We start from the raw sequence: 27,781 nt of genomic DNA on the forward strand, positions 1-27,781 counted from the left end.
TGCTGACCCAAAGTGATGGTGTTTTGTTTCCTTGGTCTGTCAGGGCCAAGTGTGTGTGTATGTGTGTGGGGACTGTTGGCTGACAGTCATGAGATTCTGTGCAGTTGGGTGCAGAGCTGAGTGCTTGGCAGATTCAGTTTAGATGTAATGTAATAAAGTACAGAATAATATAGTATAATAAAGTGATTAATTAGCCTTCTGATAAGATGGAGTCAGATGCATCACTCTCTCTCCCCTCGTTGGGGGTTCCCTGCAAATTCCATCAGTCACCTGATGCCTGAAGCTCCTGTAGCCATGAGGGGCTTTATTAATGCTACAAATTAAGCACAAACCTGAGTTCCAACCTTCCTTCTTGGAGATGCCATGATGGCCTTGCAGCAATTGGCACCATGGATACAACCCTGCCAAGAACTGCAGCTGGGAAAGAGTGACAAGTGACGAAAAACACACACACAAGTACCTGTGAAAGAGTGGTTATATTTCTATACTTTTATAGCAATATAATACTTCATATCAGATTGGGAAACATACTTCCAAATATTTTAAATTACCTGTACACCTGAACAGCCTGGTTATGGAACAGGAATACCGTGTTGCTGCTTACTAAAGTCCTTGAATTACCAGTCCCACAGCAACATAATAACTGCCCAGAATCCCAGGAGCTTTTGTTTAGCCCTGAAAACAACACACTCAGATAAAGCTCATTTTATAAACACTAAAATTGCATTGCAATATCCATGTATATATATATATATATATATATATATATATATATATACACCCACACATATATATATATTATATATATATACACACCCACACATATATATATTATATATATATATGTAATATATATATATGAAGAGAAACTTCTAACTTTCATAAATACATCATACATAAAATAAGCTCCCAAAATACATTCATGCATTTCCCCATCTAAGATCCCTGCTTGTACCCAAGGTGTCTAAGCTGGGAAGGGCAAGGCCTGGAGACAGGCTCATGCTTGCAGGTGGCTCCAAACCCAGGTGAAGGTGTTGAGGCAGTGCTGGGGTTAAATCCTGCATCAGTGGGTCTAATCCTGCCTCCCTAGAAAAACAGGGCTCTCCTTCACACAGTGCCCCATCAAAGCTGCACCAGCTGCCCTTCCACAAGCAGCCAAAAGCCACCATCCAGCTCGCCCTTATCACTTCTAGTTTTTCCAGCAGTTACTGGAGATAGAAACTGAATCATTGAATAGTTTGGGTTAAAGATCATTTTGCTGCAATCCCCTGCTGTGGGCAGAAACATCTTCAGCTCAACAGGTTTGCTCAAAACCCCACCCAAGCTGGCACTGAGCACTTCAGGGATGGGGCAGGGGGTGCACAGTCTGTCCCAGCACTCGACAGGGGCTGGGAAACAAGGGCTTTGGGAGCAGGGAGGCCACCCTGTGGCTTTGTTGGAAGGGGATCTGTGAATGGAAGAAGCTGCTTTCCTCCACTGACCTGAATATCAACTACACTCCCAGCAGCACCATCCCTGTCTGCAACAGGAACACTCTGAGAGTCAGTCCTTTGCTAACGAAGGAAGCAAATGCCCATCCTGTGTCCATTTGTGGAAGCGTAAATACACAAAATATACAAAAACACCTACAAAGTAATTCTGAGTGGGAGCTGGCAGGAAGGAAGTGCCAGTTGTGCAGCTCAGTGGGGCAGGTGCTGTCCTGTGAACACGGTCACAGCAGGCAGGGCTCCAGGAGATCCCTCTGCCTCCCCTGGGGATGCACCTGGACCCCGCGGCTGTGCAAACACTGGCACACCAAGCACCAACCCAGCCCGACCTGCACTCAGAGCGAAGCCAGACTCCCACACGCCCCAATTCCACTTCTGCCCCTCAGAAATGTCCTGATCAATATTGCAAGAGCACATTCAAAGGTCATTTTGGGTACACTGTCCTCTCTCCTTGCAAGCAGGCCAGATACAAGCCAGCATCCCCCTTCTCCAAGGCAGACCTGTCCCTCAGGCTACTGGTCTAGAGACAAACTAAATTCACTCCAACCTTTCTGTTTACCCAAAGCCACTGTCTTTACAGAACAGCCCCAGATGAACATTGCATAGATCTGTATCTCACATCTTCCCACGCCCAGCAAACAGCAAGAAGTTCAAGTTCTGCACAGTACATTACAAAAGGCATCACTTTTAAACAACACAAATAAAAAAACCGAAGTGTCACCATGGTGTAAACCCTGCAATGAGTGAGGCAGTGAGTGTACAGTGCTTGGCAGCTCAGGGAATGGCTGCCTGTAGTGTACTGATGGATTTGCTAATCAAATCTCCTCTCCCACTAATAGGAACTTGCATAATGAGAGAAGCTGCTCCTGAACAGAGTGATTCTGTGTGCCATGGGAAGGAGGAGGACACTGCCAGGGCTGTCTGCTTTGTGTGCAGCAGTTCAAGGGCCAGCTGACCCCTTTGCAGTGCAGACAGCAGAACAGCAGTGCTCCTCCCCAGCTTGGAAGTCCCAACAGGAGTTTTGCTACAGTTGGCTTTACAATTGAGATATTCAATACATTTGACCCAGATCCTCTGGCGGTTTAAACCCCACATGCTCCATTGGAGTTACCAGTGATTACTTCCACGAGTGGAGAACGTGGTCCTGGCTTGTCACAGACACAGAATAAAGCTACAGTAGCCCTTTCTTTAAATAAAATTAAATAACTGCACGTGGCACCAGCGCACAACTTTAAATGTGCTTCTGCTGTTAAGAAAATAGCAAAGCACACCGTGGTTACTTAAATTATTTATCTTCAACTAAAAAAAGAATAAAAATTTAAAATATTACTGTTGATTTAAAAACCCCTTGGGAAACTGCATAATGTCTTCTTGTGGTATTTCTGAGGCTGAAAAAAGTCACTTGCATGTGGACAGCACTATATATCCTCTTCAGCTGGCAGTGAAGGCTTGTGCTCCTGGAGGTCACTGGTGCCATTTTCAGATGCATCCAAGCTGCCTGGAGCTGACTCTGGAGGTGGGGGTTTGTAGAGTAAACAGGCCACTACAAAGAAGGTTGTCCCAAGGACCTGCAGCCATGGAGACACCCCGTTACTGTCTGCTCTCCCCCAAACCAGGAGCCCACCTCACATCTGCCAGGAGCTTTGCTGACCAAACTCTGGGGAGGAGGAGATGTTGGCCAGCCTGGGAAGCAGAGCAGCATACAGAGCCAGAGGGGGTAAAATCTGAATTTAGCCAGCCCCATAGCAATGGGAATTTGGAAAAGTTCAGCCCCACACAGACACCTGGAGCACATTGCTGCATGAGCCAACACTGCCTCAGCTTTTTGCTGGAAGGCTTTTGAAAACCTCTTTATCACAGCAGCTGCTAAACACTACTATCTAGGGCAAGGGCTTGTTTGGGAGCAGTTAAAATGATGGTTTTCTGCTAATAAATAAAGCCCACAGCTCTAAGCTCTCTTATTTTCTAGCAGTGACTGGGGAATGGTTATTTACAGCCTGCCCACAATGCCATCCCTCACTCTCACTAATACACCACACTTGGATATTTTACTTCATTTCTAGCAAAAATCACTTTGTTTGCTGTTGGAAGGAGGTATTTTATACAGTGCAATAGAAGCTGTAATCCTAGAAAATAATGGGAATTTAACAGCATGATGGTGTCTGGAGCACTACTACCTGATGAGAAACTATCAGGGCTTTTGCCTTCCCTGAGAAATTTCTTTCTGGGGGTGGGCCAGATCTGGGCAACCCAATTTTGTAAAATTCTTTCCCAGAGCAAAACATTATGTCCTAAAAACCTGTCTGCTTTATCAGAAGTAGAGATAGGCAGCAGCATCACCTTGTAGACCAGTCCAGCGACGAGGGTGTATCGGCTCATGGCTGAGTTCTGGTAAATGTAGCAGGAGCCCTGCTCTCCACACTGGTCCTGCCAGAGCAGGCAGGACTTATCAATCATGGAGCCAAAGGCAATGGGACCGGGGATGCCTCCTGTGGGCAGAGAGAGGGCACCTTCAGTTTGGGCAGCACCTTGCAGAAAAGCACCAGGCTCTGCTGATACCATGATTAAGAGAACTCATCCTGCAGCATCCAGAGCCACCAGGTATCAAAAATATGCTGGATTGCAAGATCTGAGAGTCCAGCAGGTCTTTTGGCCATCCTGACTTACATATTGCACAAGAGCCAAAAGACACACAGGAGCTTCAACATCTCTGCTCCTTGTCCTTAGAATTAGTGCACATTGGCAGGACATCGAACCTCTGTCACCTGTGACATGTTATGGAACCCTCCATTCAGTTTGCAAATCACATGCAAAGGGAATTCAGACTGTCCTGGAAGACAGCAAAAGAAAAAGAGCATCCTCCTTTTCATCAGGGTGTGTCCAACTCCCTTTTTTTCCAACCCAGTTTTATTCCTGGGCGATAGTTTGGCACACACCTCCCAGAACCACCAGACCTTTTTGGTGTGCAAATTCCCTCTGCTCCATACCTAAGGTTCGTACCACAATCCACTGGATCCCGAGTGCAAAGGACCTTTGTCTGTCAGAGACACACCTGGGGAAAAAAAGGGCTTTGTTTAAAAATGCTGCCAGGCTGCATCACCTCCCTGCTTCACAACTCCAGCTCCTTGAGTCCAGCACGCCTGGAGGTTTAGGATCACCCCAGTGCAGTGTCCCTCCACCCCTGCTGTAAATGTGTGTATCCCATATCAGAGGACAAAGCTCCCAATGCTGAAATTTCCTTTCCCAGCCAGAGTGGGACATGAATTAGTCCTGATGTCTCCAGGCTGCCACTAACTCAGTGGTCCCCATCACACCTTTCCCATGCTCGATCCAGCAGGATAAAGCAGAGAGGAGGGCATTGAGGCTTCTTGCAGTGCTGGCAGAGGATGAGGCCATCCCTGCTTACCTCAGAGTGGCAGTCAGGGCAGGAATGCTGCTCAGGAAGGTGAAGAGGATGACCACGAACATGAAGCACAGGAGCAAGGGCTTTTTGGCACACAAGGAGGTGCATTTCCCTGCCTCTGCTTTGCCAGAGTCAGGCAGGAGGGCTTTGTCAACACAGCTGCACTCTTGGTAGACCTGGGAAAGAAAGGCTGGTGGGGATTCTGCCGAGGAGAGTGTGGTGACAGTCAAAGCTTTAAAAATAAGAAATTCAGGGAGGGCAGAAAGCAGCTGGTTAGACTCCCAGAATGAAGTAGAAACCAAGCTGCATTTTTGACACACCTCTGTTTCCAAACAGGTCAATCAAGCAAGGGAAATTAACTCTGCCAGGCAGCTGAGTATCACCTCTACCCTTCCTAAGCCTTTGCCTGACTCCATGAGCAAGATGCTGGAAGGATGAGGAGCTGCATCATGTTCATTCAAGACCCAAAGGGAGCACTAGGACAAAATCAGGTGCTCACCAAGCTCCCTGCCTGCCTGGGTGATTTTCCACAGATTTCAGCAGAGTTTGACCCAGAATGAAGCAAAGATGATTGGACACAACGAGAGAAGCAAAGCAGGGTGACCTCAGAGTACCTCCTGCCTTCATCTCACGTGGTACCTGAGAGCATCCACCCTGCCCTGCCTGATTTTACACTGATTTGCAGCAAAGCTCAAACCTTTTGCAGAGCCAGAGATGTGCCACCACCCTGTTCATGCACAGTGCTTCCAGACCTACCTTCTTGCCATTCCTGGGGTTTACAGACACGCTTCTGCAGCCAGCGTGGCAGGGGGAGTAGTACATGATGCCATCAGTGCCACAGACAGGGCTGTAGGTGTCCTGCAAACAGCCACACTGGGCATTGCAGGCTGCTGTCAGGTTGAGGTGCCCACCTGGCAAAGCACTGAGGGAAACACAGGAGCAGTCAGTGAGCAACACTTTACAGGAGGAAATGGGGAGAGGAAGGAACAGTGGGAGTTGTGATGGATTCCCAAGGAGCATAAAGCCAGGTTTGGAAAGGCTTTCATGCCACCAAATTTTAACCATGACCTGGAGCTGTTTCACCCACAGCCACCCAAGGGAGTTTAAGTGACCAGCTCTTAGGGTGACACTTCCATTCAGAGGAGGAGGTTCCCACTTTTAGTCCAGTTTATCCCACTGGATAGAGATGGGGGCTGCTGCAAAGGCAGCTGAAGAGTGGAGTATCTGCCACTCTGCTGCTGATCTTCCCTCCCTTCCTAACTAGGGAGCCTCTTCCATAAACTCCATCTCAGTGCAAAACTCAGGACATCTATTTTCTGTGTCTCACCCTCTGCCTGTAGGGCTGACCAGACACCAACTTTCATCCCCAACACATCCACACATGACTGCCAGCAGCACTGTGGATCTGAGTCACTCTGCTCTGAGCAGAGCCCCTCAGGACACACAGACAGGGTGGTGGTTTTTACCTTCCGTCGTACATCTGGGTTACTCCTGCCATGGGCATGTTAGGGCAGTGGATAAAAAAAATGAATATGGCCAGCAGACTCGACACTGTGCAAAGCAAACACAACTTGATGATTCCTGAGCAGCGCAGTTTAAATTTATTCACGAGGAATCCTCCCAGGAATGTGCCTCCCCCTCCGGCTGGCACGACCAGATAACCTGAAAAAGAAGAGGAAAAAACCCACAAGTGAGTTTAGAAATGTCAGCAAGGAGTTTTCAGGTTTGAATACATTAATTGCAACGTATTTTGCATGTAAATGACTCCTTGCTTTCTGTGTAGCTTCTTGGTGGGAGTTCAGTGGATGTTGCTGTAGTGGGTGGTCCTGTGTAACAGCTCAGGTAATTTGGCATGAGCCTGTTAAGGCAGCTTTTCCTACCTAGAGATCTTCAAATTGACTCTTTGAGGAGCACATCATGAGTGCTGATGCTTGCTGGACACCATTCCTTGGTCTATGTTACAGCACTTAGGTGAGGATCTCCCAGTTTCTGGATGCTGACAAAATATCCCCCCGCAGCTCTGACATCCCTCCTCAGAGGAAACATTTAGCCAGTGTTTCCTGGCGATGCACTAGGAGGAATTACAATTATTTTGCCTTCCTCTAGAGGGTAACAGATGGCTACAGAAGTGACACATTTCCTCCTGATGTCAGTAGATGCAGCTCTGGAAATGCACTGGGTGTAGGTGTGCTGATAGGAAACGATCCCATCCAACAGCTGAAGGGGATAACCAGCCCATATTTAAACTGCAAAGCAGCTGTCTCCATTCTAAATGAGCTAAAAGTGCTCTTCTATTTGCTGGCAAAATGGGAAAACATTGCAAAAACATGTTTTCCTTACCAAAAAAGGTGGCAGCTTCAGAGGCACTTAAGCTAAACTGAGACTCCAGGAATTTGGGTCCAAAGGTGGACATCCCAGCAATCAGGGTCGCTTCGGTTGCTCCTGCTAAGCAGAGGAAGATGAAGGTGGAGTTCTTCAGAAGTAGCAGCACTGACCTGGGAAGGACAAATATACTGGAATTGAATCACTGATTTCAGGCACATTTTGATTTTTCAGGTCTTCCAAGTCAGAGGGATCACGTGTAAGATGAGGCAGCATCCCATTGTCCTGCAACTCTTTGAAAGGAAAGACACCAAAAAGAAAGCTCATTGGGGTTTGAAGGAGCTTTTCCAGCCAGTGAACAGAGTGTATGTGTGTGATGTAACTCACACTAAGGGCACCCACAACTTCTACATGGATGATTTCAGCAGGAAATTTCCAACATTTAGGGTCAGGCTGAGTACTTTGTCTGTTTAAATGGGGCAATACTGAGAGGACATTCCTCCTCACCAAATCTCCATCATTTCAAGGTTTTATTAGTGCCTGTTGGCAGATATCTTGGGACTCCTGACTCAACCAAGAGCAAATTTGTGCTACATCCTCACATACACATGCTACTTGTGCACCCACACTCTCAGAACAATAACAGCCTCTGATAACCAGAGATGTTTTGTAACTCAGGGGAAATACCAGGCAAGCCTTTCTATATGGAGGAAACACCTCCAAGATACCTGAAGAACAGAAAGCAATCTTTCTGCCATGATCTAAGCCCAGTTTTACTTGAAGCTTAACGTATAAATTGAGTAACTCCATTTTATTTTGACCCACTGGGATTTCGGAGAGAGCCACAGATATGCCTCAGAAATTGCCATTTGTCATTTATATGCAGATCCAGCAACAATTCCATCCCTGAGATGCAGAAAGGCCCTGAGGCACAGGGAATGGTCTCAATTATCTCTCACTATCTCGGATATTGGACTAAGAGGACTGACATTGTTTTGCAGGAGATGTTTTGTAACCAGCTTCAAATTCTGCCCCATGACTTCCCCCTGGCCAAGCCCAGGCCAGTGCCATGGGTGATCCCATTTCTGGGATGGGCATAAATCCTCCAAGAGTGATGCCATGGGATGCTCACAGAGCAGAAAGGCACAGTCACCACCTCCTGCTCTGGTGGAAATGTGAGATCAGAGAAAACCTGCCTTGGTACAAGCAAGGGAGAGACATGTTGAGGCTCAGAGTCAGATTTATGCAACTTTACTCACATGGAGAATTTCATTACATCAAAAGAACAAAGAAGCTGAAAAACAGAAATACCACACATTCCTACACTTTGATTACAGGGGGCTTTACACTGCCTAGCTCTTGGGATTAGTTTAATGTACTATTTTATTTTCCAGACTTTTTTGACTGTGCTTAATTTAGAAGCACAAAGCCTAACATTTTAGTGAGAAAATGCTTGTAGATCTTGTGGCTGAGGCAGAAAACAGACTGTACCTTCACCTTTTTACAGAGATGAGTAAAAGAGAGTGTTCCCTGGCACTAGTGTGACTTTCTGCCCACTGCCCAGAAGTTGCAGGCTGGACTTGCAAGTAGGAAAATGCAAAGGAGCTCCTTTCAGCACTAAGAATAAGGATTTACTCAATTTAATGTGTCTGAAGACAGAAGATGTAGTTGTGAGGAGCTGTGGCACATAAAACCTTACCAAAGACAGCACAAACCTTTTTATTACATCAGCAGGACTTTAAACACATCCAGAAATCACCTAACTCTTGAATAGCCTTGGCAGTGCTCAGTTCTTGCAGCCAAAGGGATTTCAGGAGGCCCAGCATTGCAGAGAAGAATCCCCCCAGCTCAAAAAGCTGAGCCTCCAAGGCTTTACTGATATGGGCACATACAGGAGTTCTTTCTCACATAATGCTTCTCTGAGTAGGGTGGGACCATCTGCATGATCAGAGCCTGCTCCTCTGAGCATGGCATGTCCAGAACACACCAGGTAAATGGATATTTATCCAATTTTACAGCATGTGAATGGGGGCTTTTCCAGCAAAAGATGACACCCACTGTCACCAAGGGAACAGAGGGCACCACATGCATATCACAAACATAAACCAACCTCCCTCTGCTCCATTTCATGGTTTTTCTGCAGCTTCCCCACATTGTAAAGTCCCACCCTGCACCTAATCCAGGAGTGAGCAGTGAAATACTGACCACAGCTCCTCGTGCTGAAGATCAGGGCTTTCCAGGCCAGGCAGTGATCCTTACAAACTCCACCCTGCAGCCTGCAGGGACAAAGCCTCCTCTTGGTACAGCTCTACATGCCCTCCCTTTCAATCCCTCTGCTCTGACAGGAGGGGTTACTCCATGAGAGCAATCATATGGAAGCAGAGAAAGGAAAATGCTGTTTTATCAGGCCTTTTCAACCCAAGAGTTAATACAGAAGTGTCTCCAGGGCAGAGGATTAGGCTGTATGGGCTGCATTCCTGTAAGCTCTCAGACAGCACTGTGAATGCAGCAACTCATGAGCCTCACTGAGAAAGGACCTGATGGCATGGAACAGTATTTTATTTAATCAGTATTTCTGCTTATCTTTGTGACTGTTACTGCCTGTACTGTGAGAAAATGTGCGGCACACAGTCCCTAACCAACACAAAAGGAACAGGGAGTGTCCTTTGGCCTCACCCTCCAGGCTGGTCCATGTGTCCCCACGAGCTGCCTGCACAGATGGGATCTCCTCTTTAATGCAAGTTTCCAGAGCAAAAAGCCTTGAAGGCACTTCCCTTTCATTAATCAAAACCAGGGACCACAAAACTCTGTTGGGTTCCTGCTTCCAAAGCACACTGAGGTCTGGGCTGGTCTGAATTGTCTGATACAAGTTCCCACCTTTGGGGATTTATTATTCAGAAACAAGGTGTGAAAGATGCTCCTGGAGGAGGATTGTCTCTGTTCCTGCTGTCAGACAGCAGAAACAGCGGGAGCTTTGTTCCAGACAAGCAAGGAAAGCATCAACCACTGAATTTCATCCCTCTCTGCTGCCTTGTTTGTGTTGGTTTTAGTCACAGACTTATCGTTATTTAAATGCAGGTTTTGAATTCAATTTCCGTGAGCAGAACAAGCCATGACCTCGGAAAATGGCACCCAGTCAAGAATGCCATTTAATAACAGCATTGAAGTCTGTTCAATGTAATATTCTTCATACAACTGCCTTAACCCCTGGTAAACTTCCTACAAAGTCTCCAAGCATTTCAGACGGGTGTGAGTCGTTGTGTTGACACAACACAGCTCGACTGGTGCTGAAAATTCCTGTTCTGAGCACCTGTTCTGCTTCCATCCTCCTCTGCCAGCACAACAAAGACCACAACTAGTGCTCAGAAGTGATTGCTGGCAGCAGCCTGGGGTTTAGCAACATCTTTTCAGGGTGCAGCTATCACACATGGATGAAATCTCCTCCCTAAAAACAGTCCTGGGAGAAATAATTAAAAAAAAAAAAAAAGGAAGATCTCAACGGTGACAGATCCCCTTATTGACTGCAAGTTCCAAAAGGAATCAATATCCAGGTATCTCTGCACCATCCAGAGCCTCCATGCCAGCTAACACCCTGCAATAAATAAAATAGCACCTTTCCCTCTGCCCTCCATTTCAATACAACTCAACACAACAGAAAAAAAATCATAAAATATTTCAAAAATCCATAACAAAGATATGTTGTTAAAAGATCACATTTTATTTTGGCTCCTGCTTTGTTCTCATCACAGAGCTGAGCAGCAGCTCAAGATTAAGCAAGTTGCTGCGTCACTGCCTTGCTGGAGAGATAAGAAGTAGTAATATATAAAAGGTGGCTGGAAGATGTGAAGGCAAAAGAAAAAAAAAGGAAACCAAGAATAAAAGAGAAAAGGAACTGAAAGTTACAGTGTGGTATATTTTGTTCCCTGGCTTTGGAATGGAGCTGTGAGAATCACAGGGCCTGTTTCATCTTGTTTCTCATTAAAAAATGACAAAACAGGGATCTAACCCAAGTAAAAATAGAGGAAAGGAATAAAGCCCCGAGGGGCTGGGGAGGAGGAGCTGCTGGAAACACGCAACTGGGCCAGGTGAGGCCAGGCAGAAGCAGACAGGCAGAAATAATGCTGCTGGGGAGAGGGAGGGAGCTGGCAATGCCTGGGCATCTCCCATCACCTAAAGCTTGGCATCAAGCCACTCTCAGTGAAACTCAGTGTGTGGCACAGCACTGCAGGTGGACACGAGCTTCTGAAAACCCAGATGGGACCAGCCACTTGTCCCCTGCTCCCCCATGTGATGCCCAGCACCAGTTGTAGCTCAGCCTCTTTGCCAAGAGCTCCCAGACCTTGACAGGGCCAGGCACTTTGACACCTCCTCTGCAAGAAAGTGTCATTGCTTGAAGAACCTTTGAGCTGGCAAGGCTGAAGGAAGCTCAGCTTGGGCTCGTTTCTCTCTCTCCCCTTTGCAGGGCTCCCTAACCTCTGCGTGGGGTGCTTTTCTCACCGAGGCAGATCTTTCACTGTTTTCCCAAAGTCCGGATCCGATGCTTTTTTGTGGCTGCCATCCTTCAGCTGATGAGCCTCTGACACCCTCATGACGATGTAGCGCTGGGAGCCTGGAAAGGAGAGGCAAAGGGAAGGAGGAATGTGTCAGACACGGGGTGTGAATGCCACTGAAACCGTGGATTTGCACGGGGAAAACTCAATGTAACATCCTCCCTCCTCCAACAGCTGCAAGGGAGAAGCAGCAACAGAGGCAGATGGGGGTGAAATCCATTTAGGAATTACAACTTAAACACAGGAAGCTGCTCCTTTGCTCCCACGTCCCCAGCTAGACACGTGCAGGAGGATGGAAGCCTCAGGGCAAGCAGAGCATCACGCAGTCCCAGCCCCAAGCCCCGAGCCCAGGAGCAGCCCCGTACCTGGGAGGCGCTGGGGGTAGCCCAGGATGGGGATGGAGATGAGGAGGGAGGCAGCTCCAGCCCCCAGGAAGCCGATCCACCAGGCCCCCACCCACAGCATGTTCTCGGGGGCCATGTCAGTCCTGCAGGAGGCAAAGCCAAAGGGACAAAGGGAGAGAGGTGATGGTTGGGGACAGAGCAGGGAAGCCCCATGGGCCTCTCTCTGAGGCTGGCAGGGCCCAAGGAGTCACGGGGGTGACAGCAATGGACACTGAGTGATCTGATGGGGATGCCATGTCCACCGTCCCTCCTGCGGCAGCAAAGCACAACACGAGCCCAGGAAATCACACAGTTTCATTCTCATTTAATCTCAGGTTTGCACATTCACCTCACTGCTTTTCAGCTGTGCTTTGAGGGTTGCCGAGATCCTTGCTCCACCCCAAAAACACCCTTTGCAAGAAAACTGGTGGAAATAACCCATTTCTTCCCCTGGAAACCCATCCCCCTTTTTAATCCGTTCATCTGGTCTAGTAAAGGGTGTTCCTGCCTAAGGCAGAGGGGTTGGAACTAGATGATCATTAAGGTCCCTTCCAACCCAAAGCATTCTGTGATTCTATGATCTACCGAAGAGCCTGGAAGGAAAGAAGAATAAATCACAAATATTACAAAGCAAGGAGGGACTAAGCATCCTGGTGGGAAGACTGGGAGGGCGAGCAGCACTGCTGGGAGCACCACCTCATCAGGGAACTCATTCAAAAAATTCACCTGCTGCTCACAGCCTCATTAGCCCAGGCAGTGCAGCGTGAGGAAGGATTTAAGCTGACAGGTTTGTCAGCAATTTCCCTTCAGCAGCAGCGCTAATGCAAACCTCCCTTCCAGCCTCCCTGCCTGCAGACACACCACCCAACACCCCAGGCACACTTCCACCCAGCCACCAGCTCATTGCTCCAGATCATTGGTATCATTTTTTTCTACCCCAAAGGAAACACAGAGCAGAAAGGGAAAGGAACAAGATTTTTTTTAACGACTTACTCTCTGCCAATTTCAGTATAAATATTTAGAAACATTCCTCCTACCAGATAACCCGCTGCAGGCCCAAGGATTGCAGCAGTGTAGAAAACAGCTGAAAGGGAAAACAAGTCGTGTTAGACAACGTCAGCCAGGGATCCCCAGAGTGATTCCCTCCTGGATGCAGGATGCTCAGCCTCTGGCTGCCTCACACTCTTCCCCCTAAACCACCAAGACACAAACCTAGATCGGTCTAACAAGTTCTCTCACGCTTCTGTTCCAGAGAAGCTTTTGCATCCAACCTGGGAAGTTTTATAGTATGGGGCAGGCAAAATTGGTTCAGACTTAAACCATATTTAGCAGGGATGCTGCTGATCCCACTGCCACAGCAATGAGCAGCAGGATTCTCTCCCCACTCACAACACAAAATGTCTACATCAAACAGAGCACCACTGGCACTTATTTCAGTTTTCTGTTTAAACCATGACACATGGAAAGATCAACTTGCTGATGACCTCCTTGTGATCTCCTTCCCACGCTACACAGCCTTCTGATACACATTTTGAAATTGCTAAAAGATCACCCTTTTGGCACTTTCACCAACAGGACTGTGAGTGTTTGGCAGCTGCTGAGTGACCAGTGATGCAGAGGAGTGAGCTGAGCCTCTTCTCTTGGCTGTGCTTTGCACCAGCAGCAGCTGAACAGTCCAGTGACCATCCCTGCTGTGCTGAGGCCTCAAGGGATGATGATCTAAAGGTTTGGATTAGAGATACATGATGGTGATAAAACACTGGCACAGGCTGTCCAAACAGGTGATGATGTTCCATCCCTTGACACATTCAAGGTCAGATTGGATGGGTCTCTGAGCTGCCTGATTGAGTTGAAGGTGTCCCTTCTCATTGGACTGGATGACCTTTAAAGGTCCTTTTGCCCAAATCATGCTGTGATTCTATGCCCCTTTGCATGGATGGGGGTATGGCCTCATGGCTGTCTGCCAGTGATGCTAATGCCACATGGGCTGGCCCCATGCCAGGAGCAGGAGGCACTCCCCACCTACAAGGCAGGAGCTGCGGGAGGAAAAACACCCAACTGAGCTCACAGTTTTCCTCCTGGCAAATAATCAAAACCTCCCCAACAGCTGCCACATCCCTCTGAGTTCCACCTTGCCCCTCAGCTGGGAGAAAAGGCTGAGCAGTGTCAGGAGAGGGGCTCCCAGTGTGGGCTGGGAGATGATGAGGGACCATGACCTCTCCCTCCCACCACCCCGCAGTTAAAGGGTGGTGCCCTTCAGCCCCACTCACCAATGTACACAGGGGAGTAGTTGGTCTTGACGTTTTCATCTAAGTAGGTGACGCCGAGCGTGTAGAGCGGCGTGGCTCCCATCCCGTGCAGGAACTGCCCCAGCATGAAGACAAACCTGTAGCCAGAGAGGCTGGAGGCAGCCTGGGAGCAGGGCAGGCTCTGGTTCCCCCCGCAGACGCCCACCTGGGCCGCCGAGCGCGCCTCGTAGCGCCCCGTGGTGAAGTGGGGCAGGGCGAAGAGCAGGGAGCCCAAGCCCATGAGCAGCATGCCCCAGCCCAGCCAGCGGGGCTTGTGGCCGTTGCCCCCGAAGTAGCTGACGAAGGTCAGGCAGACGCAGGCCGCGATGTCGTAGGAGCTGGCGATCAGCCCGCTCTGGTAGCTGCGCAGGTCGAAGCGGCGCTCGATGGAGGTGATGACGGTGTTGATGAAGCCGTTCACGGTCATGCCCTGCAGGAAGGAGGCCACGCAGAGGAAGAACAAGACCCCTTTGGACGTGTTGCAGAGCTGCAAGCAGCCGGGGGTGAAGCCCCCCCAGCCGCAGGCCAGTTCCTCCCCTTCAGCAGACACGTATTTGATCCCTTCTTCGAGCGGTGTCTCGTCCTGCGCCGGGCTGGGCAGGCAGAGGGGCTCGGCACAGGAGCCCGAGGGGCTGGGGGCTCCCGAGGGTGCCATGCCATTGCTCAGGGGAAGGCTGCAGCCATTGCCCTCCACCGCTGCACCCAGCGGCCGGCCGGCCTCGCCGCCGTGAGGGGACGGGCGGGAGAAGTCGAGGGGCTGAGCGAAACAAAAGCCATTTTCTCTGGTGGAGTTCTGGGGCATTGCCATGAACGGGAATGCAGAATCCAGTGGCAGATTGAGGTGGGCTGGTGGCCAGGGTGGCTCTGATGGGCAGCGAGGACCAGCCTGTCCAGGAGATGCAATTTTCAGCACTTACTTCAGTAGGGAGATGGTGAAAGTCTGAGCCAAGACCATTCTGATCTGTGCAAAAAGAATTTTTACATGCCTTTATATAAAACCATGCTCAAACCCCCCAAATATTCTTATTTTTTTCTTTTTTTTTGTTTTTAATAAGTATAAGCATTTCACTGTGCAGTTCACCTGGTCACATGCCTTCCACCATGGGATGTGTTGGTACCTCAGGTGTCAGGGCATCACTAACATTACAGAAAAGAACAAAACATTCAAGAGTCTTAAAAGAAAAGCACCTCTAAGGCAGTGTCCCCACCCACTGAAGCCCCTTATCCCTCCTCTGATAAAGACCTGCCTCCCCCTTCTTCCTTCTGCAGAGAACAGCCCACACAGCTACAAGTTTCCCACTGCTAGAAGTCCTTTGGTCTCTCTTTCACACTCTGCCAATAACAGTTTATAATTATCCTGAAAAGTTTCCACAGTCAGATTGATTTTATTCCAAGCCCTCAGATCTGTTTACAACTATTCAGTAAAATCCTTTCTATAACTAATTAGACTACATGCCATTTCAGAGCAGGCTGGAGGGCAGAGGCAGCTGACTCTAACCTGATTACCAATGCAGACTGCCTTCTTTCACCCTGTTCTGTGCATTGCATCACCTGACCCTGCCAGCATCCAAGAGTATTTTTCCTTAAATGCCTTGGCTGAACTATAAATGATGAAAATAATAAAGTTCTCCCTTGAATACTGGTCTTAAATACGCAATAAATGCTAACTGAGAACTGTTTCATTAGAGAGCATCCTCAAAGCATCCTGTATTTTCAATAATTTTGCCAATATCTGTTCGAGAGGTTCCCACAAAAATGCTCCCCCTGAGATGACAGCCTCATCAGCACGGAAGAGGGAAAAAAGGCATTTTTTTCCCTGATAAAATGAACTATGCTCAGATGGCTGTAACCTGGGAATATTGCAGCATTTGGTGAAGACTTTAATACTTATCTGTGAGCTGCTGTAAAAAAATGATTGACATTTGCTAAATAGCTGTGCTTCTCTGCACCAGCAGGTCTTGCAGGCACTGGGGCAGGAGGACTTGGCAGAAAGTGATGCTCAGAGCACCACCAAGGTGCTGGTCCTACCCCAGAAGGGCAGGGGACAGACCACATGAGCTACCAAATCTTAAACATTCATGTCAGGAGTGCTACAACATGTCTGGTCCTTAAAGGAAGTTAAACAAATGAGGTCCAGCTTTCACTTGCAAATAACTTTATCTCAATTACCCTGTCTGGGGAGCAGTGTTCATGGACTATTTCCTATTTCAAGCTCCAGATTCCAGCAGAGATTTGATGCCAGTGCAGGGCAGGTGAGCCTGGTGGGCAGGAGGGCACTGCTTTGCAGCTCCATGCTGGACTCCTCCAGGTAACTCCTACCTTAGCTGGCAGAGTACAGCAGGTAACTTTGATCTGTAAAGTATAAATGCAAAAACTGACTGCAGGGGTTGAAATGTTGCTGCAGAGACAGACTGTTGTAATGTGCTGGCACGAAAAAATGATGCCTTGGTGCAAGGCTCTATTTTTTCCACTTTTTTTGCCTCTCCAGTGTTCTTATGACTCTTACAGCTCTAAATCTGTTTCTCATCTTTGGATGCAATATTGGAAGCGATAAATAAGCCTGCTTTAGCACTCTGTTAAAGTCAGGAGTGATTATTAGGTGCTGAATCAGGCTCTAAGGGGCGGAATGGTTCATACTCATGTAAATCAAACGCCTCTTTGCACAGCAGACAGGGCTGCAGCTGCACCCTCCCCCTATCAAACTTGTATCAGACTCATGTCTGATGTTACACTTGACTGCACTTGTAAAGAAGGTTTCTTGGCTGGGGATTGATTTTGCTCTCACTGATTTCAGCAGACAGAAGCAGCACATCTCTGTTATTACCTGATATGCAAGCAGGAGCAGTGAGCTCCCCACCTGGCTCAGCTTCACCCTGGAGGAAACACTCCCCTAAACACTGGGATCTCTCCTTTGACACCTCATGAATTTATATCGATATTTTGGTATTTCATGAGTCAGGAAAGATATGACAGCTCTTCATCAAAGGTTTTATTTCCTTGGTGGCAGCAGTCTGGGCCACCGGACCCAGGTGACCACATCATCCCCTCTTCAACTCTGGCCACTGCTATTGCAAATTAACAGCAAACAGGGTGAAACATTTCCAAGAAAGCAGCCAGCCTTTCCTCCGGGCAGCAGATGTTTCCCCCCACCCAGAAGCTTTCTCAGCCCCAACAACCCCTCCTGTACACGTCCCAGTGGACCTGGGCTAATGACTCGTGCCCAGGTGCCGTGGGCAGGGAGCCCACTCCTGCTCTGTGCTGCCCCCCGAGCTGCTTGGCATCTCTTGAAGTATTTATAAACTGGCTGTGACACCTTCACTGTGGGTATCAGCTTTCGCAGGAGCCATATGCCACTTCAGAGGACAAAATATAATCTTCAGGGGAAAAAAATCCAAGCAACTTCATGCACTTCCTAATCATTCATATTCTTCTGAGCCATCCATTTATGGCCTCCCATTCATCTCTGTTTTTAATGACTCAGCGGGTGATTTCTTGCTCACACTGAATCAGTCCCAATGCTATTATCTCTCTGCCATAGATTTCCTCATTTTGCTGCAAGATTTCTACTTTTTTTTCCACTGTACAGCTGGTGCCAGAGTGCCAACATTATTGAGTCAACACAGCAGAAGTAGCAAGGCAATGAAAGCATATGATTTGTATTTCCCGATGAAATCTGTAAAGACTTCCCCCCCTATAATATTTAGCATTAAATCAATAGTAAAACTTACAAGCTTTTCATCAGGTGATCATTGAAAAAGTCACAGGACCAATTAAAAACATTTTGTATTTCTGCCAAGGACTGCGATGAGATTAATGTTGCAAATTAACTCATAACTGACATGCAAAATAATCCCATTTGCTGAAACATGCCCAATAATAGTTAATCTTCCCTTCCACATTACGGTTTTTTGACTTTTATGTGGTATTATTGTGGCAAACAACATCTACACATAACTTCTGCTTTCCACAGCTGAGCACAGTTTATGAGTAGACTTAGCATTTTTTCCAATTCTATTGCACACATGGAGGTATTTCCTAATGAACAGGGGTAAGGGATTAAAAAATGATCAGGAAGCGTACTGCAAACAGGAGAGGAGCAGCCCCAGGCAATGCTTGGTGGCTGTGATGGGTCTCCTTTATTTTCCTCTGGGTCTCCTCTATTTTTATTTTCCTTGATGTGTGAGTGAGCCTGGAATTACTGATCAAGTACTTAGAATCTGGGAAAGTCCATATCCAAGTACCAAGCTCATATTATTGCAGCAAGGGATAAATTCATCTGAGTTTGTCCATTTAACTTCTCTTGGTAACACACAGTGAATTTTCCTCTGAGAGTTTGGCTTCAGAGGATTAGCAGCACTCCTTCTGTCATGGCTGATAAACACCACATGGATGAAGTGTAATCCACTGGCTGCTTTAGGAGTGGGGAAGCCTCCCAGAAGTGAGATAAATCCACGTCCCAGTCCCGTGAGCAGGGCTTGTCCTTAGGGCACTGGTTCAGTGCAAGGGAGATAAAAGCAACAATGGGATGAGTGAGTTGTTCTGAGTAACACTGAACTGGCTTCCTGGCAGCTGAGGAACTTCACCCGGCTCACACCGAGTGTAAACCTTATATTTTTAACCCAGTTTTTAAAAGCATCCCTTAGGATCAGCAATACAGAGGATGCTGCTATTGTGGGACTGGCACGAGGACCAGATTGGAGCCTTTGGTAAGCAATTCCTGTGGGAACAGCGTGGTCCTGCACACATGGAAAAGTTTCAGGAATGAGAAACACACCCGGAGAGCAGCCAGCTGACCATGCACTGAATGCTGTGCTCACCACCAGTGCTGCAGGGACAAACAGAGGATGAGGGAGGAACTTCCCAAGAATGGGGGGCAATAGGAATATCCTGACCCACCCCTCACGTCAGAGACCTGCTTTTACCTGATTAGCCCTACTGGAGTCTGAAGCACCAAAGACAGCAGCAAAAACTGGCTTTGAGTTATCACATGAGCAAGGACATATTTATAATTACATAAATTCCACATAGTAGAGCTTAGCACTCACAAACCCTTTGTGTGTTTTCCAAGTGCTTTCCATTCACCGGGAAATTATTGAAATGTACGCAAGAAATCAGGAAGGTGGCTTGGATAATTTTCAATTAGCTGCTTGAAAATGCTTTGAAGATACATCTAGCCAGATTTTCTGAGTCTATTTACTTGTTCCAGCTTATCTGTGCAAATACAATTGGCTGCAGCTGCCTCAGACCATCTTTAGAGACTTGCAGTGCCAACGTGCAGAGCAGATTTAACCCGGACATTGCTTTTTGCCATAGCACAGATTAACCAGACAAAAGGGTCTTTTATGCTATAATTCCTAACTCCCCCTCCCTAATGCCACTCTTGCTTTAATGTCTTTTTCCTACCCATACATTTGGCCAATGCTGGGAAGGTTTCCACGCTGGCACAGCATTGTGCTCTCCATCACTGTCACTGCCCATGGAGCTGGGCTCTTCCAGATACACCACCAGCATTTTCCCAACCCCTAGCCCTGCATGGTGTTATTTTCCATCATTTGGATTCTTACAACCCAATAAAGAACGTTCTGTATTCAGTACACTCTGCATGAGCTGCAGGTCAGCTCTTCCCAAGGATTACCAGTTAGTTCCTACAGCTGTCCCTTCTCTATTTCCAAGCAGAAGATGCAGACTCAGGCAAATCCTTTATGATATAAGAAATGAAACAAAATGAGCAAAACCCAAATAAAGAATGTGAGACATGTGATTCTCTGGTGCTTCTAAAGATAGAAGCGCTAAAATGCAAAAAATGCAACATCCTGTGTTATACAACTCAAGATGTTGTGTTCAGAATAGATGTATTTCAATAATGTTGACATTTATCATGGTTTACAGGCACTTACACTTTTTTATACTTACGATTTGATCAATATGAAGGTAGAAACAAAAAAGAAAAACAGATGGAATGTTACCATGAAACTACCTAGAACTTCACTTTTTCCTGAGACACAATTGCCTTTCAGCCCCTCTTCTCTGCACTACGGGGACTTTCTTGGGAAAATCATGTACCACAAGGTCCTTTTGCTCTACCAGCCAAGGACAGACTTTAGCTTGAGCTTTCTAGGACAAGTTCTCCAGCTCAGCCCTGTGTCGGTGGGCTGGATGCCCACTCATTCAAGTCCAACCAGACAACACAGAGCACAGTGAAGCACTTTAGAAGAGCTAAAATCATCACAGAAAAACAAACTTGCTGTTCATCAGCATCTCCTGCAATAGTCACCACTGCAGTGAGCACAGGACAACATGAGATGGGCAGGTGGAAACACAGAGCCAGGTGGGAGCAGGAGAGACTCACACGAGGGATTCAGCTGAGGGAAGGGCATTTCCCCACAAATCCCCTTGTTTTTTCTAGATCAGCAAGTTACAGCTTCCCCAAACAGCCCCGGGAGCACGAGCTCACCGGTGCACACCGCTTAGCCTGGATCTTGTTTAACATCCAGCGATGCTCCCTAATCCTCTTAGGTATTAGTCTTGAGATTCCTGCCAAGCAGGGGAACAGCAGAGCCTCCCAGACAGCACTTAAACGAACTCGCTGCTTGAAATGTGCAATGCTTCAAAATGCAGCAGAACTCCAGCTGTTCTGCTTTGGTTAACCTCAGATTAGCACCTTGGAGGTCACTGCGGCGTGCAAAATGCAAAGTTAAATCACCTCCATTTCTGTGCCTCAGGTGACTCCCTAGGAAGCAATTCTGCACTAGGACTGCAATTTTTGGTCTCATAATGACTTGTTTAAAGCTAAGCACCTAATCTGAGTTAGACATTCCTATTGTGTCTCTGTTGCCAACTGCAAGGAGATCATCACATTCAGCTTACCCACAGCCCTCAAGTCGCAGAATCACAGAATGGTTTGGGTTGGAAGGGAGCTCAGAGACCATCTAGCTCCTGCCTGTGAGCAGGGACACCTTCCACTATCCCAGGCTGCTCCAAGCCCCATCCCACTTGGCCTTGGACACTTCCAGCGATGAGGCAGCCACAGCTTCACTGAGCACCCCGTGCCAGGGCCTCACCACCCTCACATGGAAGAATTCCTTCCTAATATCTAACCTAAAACTACTTTCTTTCAGTTTGAAGCTACTCCTACTTGTCATGCCACTGTAAAAATTCCTTCTCCAGCTCCTTTAGGCACTGGAAGGGGCTCTAAAGTCTCCTCAGAGCCATATTTTCTCCAGGCTGAACAGCCCCCGCTGTCAGAGCCTGTATTCCCAGCAGAAATGTTCCACCCTCAGTCCTCTCCCTGTCTCCACAAGGATTATTTTGCACTGCTAAATCACCCATTATTGCAGATATGATCTGGAGAAGGAACAGGTACATAATCATATTTCTGTTGGATTAGCTGAGGATATTACTCCCAGTTTATTCTGGCCTCGTGTTGACTACCACAACAGAAACAATATTTGATCTAGCACAAAGCCAGATGGTGCAAAATTAACCCATTCAGCACAAATTTGATGTGGCACAGGGAATTTGGTCCAGCATTGGCACAGGCTCACATGGTAAGACTTCTGACATGGCATCTGCAGCCTCTAGGTTTCCTGCTACCAAGTACTCCCCACCCATCCCTAAAGATGACCTAAACAGGCATCACACTTCATTTTGTTTTGTACTTTTAGATAAACAGAATGTCAGCTTGCAGATAATTTGCATTTGCTCATGCAATACCCTAGATCTTGACAGGCTGTGGTATATCAGGGGATTTCTCTGAAGAGGGCAGATCCCTATTTGTGTCATCGAGAGGAAATGATGAACACTTTCAAAGGGATGACTTCTCTTCATTCTCTGACTCAAAATCCCACAACCAAGCAAAAATTAGAGCAGGTCTGAGGTGAAGGGCAGGAACTCAGGGCCAAAGAGGAATTGGGGCAGAGACGAGATCAGCACAGTGGCAGCATGCAGGGCAGCTGGCCACTGCCACCAAGGATGGGTGGGAAGAAGCCAACCTGGCATGCTTCTTCCCTTAGAAACCTCAGACTCATTCCAATGGCAGCTCCTTGTGCTGCAAGCTCCAACAGAGGGTGCACAATAGCTCATGCAGAAAGCACTGAAAATCTCAAGCATCATGCCCACAAAGCACAGGGGGTTGTAAATGGGCAGGTGCATCCTGGCTGGGCTGCCTGTGGCTGCTGGCTTCTCCCATGGCTGGATGCCTCTAAACAAATAAATAAAAATCCCCTTTGATCAGAAGGGGTGAGACTCCACCAACTCCTCTGAGAGGTGGAAAAATGCTGAGCAATATCCTCCAGTATTAAGAGGCCTCTCTGAGAAGCCCAGCTCAGTATGAAACAGCAATTCCACACACAAACATTATCAATACCCACACCAAGGGACAGAGGTGTTCAGAGGTGTGTGCACACTCCCTGCAAGCACCACAGGCCCTGCAGGCTGCCCCTCCTGCAGCCTGACACATTCTTCATCTGACAGTGCTCAACCAGGTCAGCAAGTCATTCCAACAGCCAGGGAGCAAATCGGTGCCAAATGGGGTTTCTTCCTAAGATTAAGGAATAGAATATAATATATATAAAGGCATGGAATGGTCCCACTGTCAGCACCCAAACATCTGGATTCAGAGGGGGTTGCTGTCCATGAGCAGTGGGGAGACATGCTCTGCCTCGTACCCTCCCCTTTCTCCTGCACCAGGAACCACAGCAGCTGCTGGAGGATGGATTTCCTTGGAAATCTGGAAACTGCCCTCAAGGGATTCCCACTTCCACACAGCAGCGTAGTGTGGCTTCCTTTCTGGAAACCACAGGAACTTTTCTATAGTCTATATTCAATCTTTCAAAATTTCAATATTCAAAGTCAGGAACTTTCCTACTTTCCTTGGTAAGGACCTGCTCACATCCTACAGTCCCCATGCCAGGAGAAATGGACACAGCAGAATAACCTTGTCCTTGGGCACTGGCTCAAGGAGGTCACTGAGGACTGAGTTTGACCCACGTTCCTTAAAAAATGATGGTCCTGATCCTGCCATTGCTGCTGAACCAGGGTGGTGTTTGTCACACAAGGCACTCAAGCAGGGCTATCAAGATGGCCCAAAGAAAGCAACAGGGAATTCAAGGGAACAAAAACTGGCTGGTTCATGGTAGTAGGCAAACTCTTTTTACTGCCTCTTGAAAAAAGGGAATATGTCAAAATTTTAATTATTTAAAAAGGGAATATGTCAAAATTTTAATTATTTAAAAACAAGAATATTGGAGACAGGTAATCAGTGTATCACAGCCTGGTTACCTACTTTTCAATCCTTTCAATTCAGTTTCTCTGAATTAAACTCTTTTCAAGGTTTACTGCCAAATAAGAGGAGAATATGCAACACTAAAGGGACCACAGGTTACTCAGCGTTATATGGGGACTCCAGTAAATGCTGATTCTGCTCTAACCAAGACCCACATCTGGCTCAAAGATCTCAATCCTCAGTGACTGAATTCAGTCCAGCAATCCAAGCAGACCATGAAGTAGCTCTGAAAGCACTGTGAGGAAATCCTTTATTGCTGGGAATTCTTATGCTAACATAAAGCTCCACAGCATCTGCCCTGGACAAACCCTTCCAGCCCAGGCAAGGCACAGCAGCCTCATCACTGCTCTGACTGGCTGAGCTTCTGCTTCCTACTGGGCTTTTAAAGCAAAAGAATATTGAATTAAAATTTCAAATCTGATTTATGTGGAATATGGCAAGCTAAAAAGATAGACGCAGTTTTTCAAGGAGAGGCTAGGAGAGAAAAAAAAGAGCTCAAGACCTTCAGATATTTTGGGGAGTTTTTATTTCTGTGTCATGGGTTGCTACCATTTATCAAAACTCTAAAATCTAAATTTTTTTTTCCTCTCTTAATCCCATCCCAAAAAGTAAACTCCTATCCCAGAGGATATCCAAAGTACTTGAACTAACAAATATGAAGCTATAAAAATGACAAAAAGTACTTTTTCTTGGATTTTTTGTTCAGCCAGAATACTACAAAATCGAAGTATTTTTTAGAGAAAAAAGTGTTTGATCCTGCTTTCTCAACATGAAAATGACTCTCTAACTCCTTCAAACCAACAGCCACAGTTAAACAAAGCTTGTCAGCATTTCATTTTTTTTTCTTGAAGAAACTAAGCCAAGCTCTGGGACCTCCAGTGACTGAAGATTATTGATGCCATACAGCAATATGCCTTTAACAATAGCAATTAAATTCAGTTTTATTATAACTCTACAGATGTCAGTGAAGTAGGACAAGTGAATAAAGGGGACTTCACTGCTCTAGGAATTTCAAGAGCTGCTGGAAAGGCTCAGTACTTTGCTGAATGAGGTGAAGCAGAATAAACAGAGTATTTCCCAGTGCTAACATATGCCCACTGCTCAAGCTCATTTACAATCTAGAGGTGGATTGACACTATTTTTGTCAGCAGCAACATTGCAGAACCCCAGGTTCAGGAGTACTTCTGCCTGAAGAGAGATTTAAGGTTAGAACAACACTGCTCTGCTAATAATAAACACTTCACTGCCTCATCACATGCTCTCCTCTGTACTTGAGAGAGCTCCGACATAAAATCCACTGAAGTTAGTGGCCCTCTCTGAGTACTTGTCTACAATCACTTATCCCATCTACTGAAGTGGAGTGGCTGCTTTGTCTGGGATTCATAAAGCAGATGCAGTCTGACCTCTGTGGGAGCGTTGTCCCCGGACCGTGCGTGCAGGAACTCTTTGTTCTCCAATCCCGCCGTTCAGCGGCCGCGCTCGCACGCCACCGGGTCACTCAGGGCCAAGATGCAACACAACTAATTCTGTGGTGGGCAGGCCTAGGAATAAATCAGTTTTGAAAAGGGAGAGTGGCTGCAGGAGAGGAGATCCCACGGCCACAGAGGGCTGGCATAGCTGGGCACAGGTGCAGGGAGAGCCACGCTGCCACCGACCCTGTGGACAAAGCCCCTGATCCTGCCTGGGGCGTGCTCTGGGCTGCTCCAGCTCCCAAATTCTGCTTCTCTGCACAAGGATAAGCCCCTCACCAGACCAAGACAATGCAGTTTTTAACTGTGCTGGGGAAGCACAGCACCCTTCAGGGTGGCCAGAGAAACCCAGGCCAATGCATTTCACACCCGTAACAGCCTGTGCATGGCTGATAACTCTTACTGTTGCCTTAACACAGCAACCTCAATTCATTAAGTACAAAATCCAAAGGGGGAACCTTTCCCCTGAAATCATACCCAGCATCTCACTAACCCACCAGCAAAAAGCTGCCAACTCTGTTCCATGGGTGCAGAGTCTTGCAAAACTTTTCCACCATTCACTGAGATTGCACAAGATACAAATGTCCCAGGCACTGAATAATCAACTTACAGGCAGCACCTCAAGGAACACACGAGGAAGACAAAAAACCTAAATGGTAAAGCACAATGTATGGCGACCTGTATATGAGCACCTTCATCTGTACAAAGTCAGGATTCTGGGCTTGGCACACCCAACTAAAATAAAGAAAAGCAAAACAAGCGCTCAGTGATGCTTTTTGGGATGGACTGAGCAAAATGAGCAGCAGAAAACAGAGCAATGATTCTCTGCTACTGCAGGGCATAGAGCCTCAAATGGGAGGGCAGGATCCTCCCCAGCATGTTCCGTGCTGCAAAGACACACACACAAAAAAAGATTAAAACTGCCTGGAGGAGTTTGCAGTCATGAGGCAGCAGCAGCTGGATGCTGATCTCCCTAAGCTGGTGGGTATTTCTTTTGTTAGTGGCTGATCCCATCTTCCCCCGTGCCTGCAAATCTCTAATCTCTGTAAAGACTTCCAGCGAGTGCTTGCTTAGGTAGTTCCTGGTTTCACTGGCCAAGAATATCCAACCCAAGCAGGAATCGCTGCTTCCCAGTCTCATCTCTCATCCCAGGGTCACGCTTCTGTTTCTGCCGCTGTCACCGAGCAGGTTTGCCCCATAGGCAGGAGAACTGAAGGGAATGTCAGAGGAGTGGCCACTTCCCAGGGCTCCAGGTGGCACTTGTGACACCTGAGCACGCTCACCACCCACCGCAGGGCTGTGATGGAGTCGTGGTGGGGCAGGTGGCTCGGATCTGCTCCCCAGCCCGCACAGGACACAGAGCTGCTGCTTCAGTTTCCGACCACTTTTGGCAGTTTGCAAGGCAGACCTCTTTGCATATAAATAGCTACATTTTTTTTTTTTCCTTTTCATTATTTGACTAACCTGCTCCTCCCACAGCTTCATCCTTTCTCACGTTTACAAGAACTCTGACACACTTTTCTGAAGATCTCCTTTGTGTTCATTTCTGCCTCAAATGCTATTTTAATGTGTGCTTTTACAACCAACTGGCACAACAGAAAGTAGGAGCCTAGAAATATATATATACAAAAAGAGGTGCCAGGCGAGGATAACTTCAGGTTTGTAGTGTGTTGCCTGGTAAAATCAAACAGACTATAAAACGGTAATAAAATGTTAATGCAACAAACTCGTGATTAAAGTCCACTTGTGCTTTTTAGGCTCTCAGAGCTGAAAATCATGGTTTCATTACAGCAGCTTTTGATTTGTATCATCTGAACAAATGGGTTATAAAAGTAATACAGGGCAAGTAACTAAAGTGCTCTGATTCCACCCAGCATCCTGCCCGCTACTAACTTCAGTTCTGCTCCTGTGAAACAGGGATTAATTTCTCATTAACATAACATTTTTTTCTTGTTGTAAGGATCCTGCCATGCCACTTTACTACCTTTCCTGGCTTTTAAAGGAAATTAGCATCTTTTAAATTTTCCATAGCAAGACACGGTCACGCTACACGGAAAACCCCAAACCGCAGTGATTCAGTCCGAACAGCTCCAGGCAGCCACGCAGCCTTGCAGCATCCTCGCAGACCATCGCAAAGCGGAAACCCTCAATGACCTGGGCCATTTCGGTGATATCCACCGGGCTGCTCCCAGCACGGACCCCGCGCTGCGGCCACCAAAACCCCCCAGAGCGGGGCTGAGCCCCGGCCGAGCCCCCCGTGAGCCCGGCATCCCCATCCCCGCGCCCTCGGGGCTCCCCCGCAGCCGCGTGGGCACCGCCCGGCACGTCCTGCCGAGGCTGCGGAGGCTCTGCCGGGCATCCCCCGGTGTCGCATCTCCCCCCGCACCCCCTGCCCGCCGCACCGCCCGCTGCGATGCCCGCTGCCCGGTACCTGCCGCCGCCGCCGCTGCCCGCGCTCCGCCGCCTCCGCTCGGCTCTCGGGCGCGGGGCCGCGGCCGGGGCGGGCGGCGCCCTGACGGACGGACAGACAGCTCCTCCAATCGCCGGGGCCGCCGCCGCCCGCCGCGCCAATGCGGGAAACTCGGGCCGAAGTGAA

The 27,781-nt window shown here is 47.7% G+C and overlaps 1 protein-coding gene across 6 annotated transcripts; it reads right to left on the minus strand.

Annotated features, from left to right (window-relative positions):
• Positions 1 to 457: 457 nt before the first annotated feature.
• SLCO4A1 (solute carrier organic anion transporter family member 4A1) lies at positions 458 to 27,677 on the minus strand. Of its 6 annotated transcripts, XM_038158709.1 has the most exons (13): positions 25,120 to 27,447; positions 15,351 to 15,394; positions 14,416 to 14,863; positions 13,139 to 13,229; positions 12,128 to 12,249; positions 11,710 to 11,821; positions 7,231 to 7,385; positions 6,357 to 6,552; positions 5,647 to 5,812; positions 4,894 to 5,066; positions 4,475 to 4,539; positions 3,828 to 3,976; positions 458 to 3,055 (listed from the first exon to the last, which is right to left on the minus strand). In XM_038158709.1, exons 3-13 carry the CDS (start codon positions 14,858 to 14,860, stop codon positions 2,906 to 2,908), a joined length of 1,824 nt encoding a protein of 607 aa, XP_038014637.1. In that variant the 5' UTR covers positions 14,861 to 14,863; positions 15,351 to 15,394; positions 25,120 to 27,447; the 3' UTR covers positions 458 to 2,905. The 6 variants fall into 6 exon arrangements, with proteins under 6 accessions (XP_038014637.1, XP_038014632.1, XP_038014634.1 ...); XM_038158704.1 differs by lacking the exon at positions 25,120 to 27,447 and adding an exon at positions 27,617 to 27,677 and having other exon boundaries at positions 14,416 to 15,394; XM_038158706.1 differs by having other exon boundaries at positions 14,416 to 15,394; positions 25,120 to 27,448.
• Positions 27,678 to 27,781: the final 104 nt, after the last annotated feature.

The sequence above is a fragment of the Motacilla alba genome, chromosome 20 (assembly GCF_015832195.1).
Source record: "Motacilla alba alba isolate MOTALB_02 chromosome 20, Motacilla_alba_V1.0_pri, whole genome shotgun sequence".
Lineage (NCBI taxonomy): Eukaryota > Metazoa > Chordata > Aves > Passeriformes > Motacillidae > Motacilla > Motacilla alba.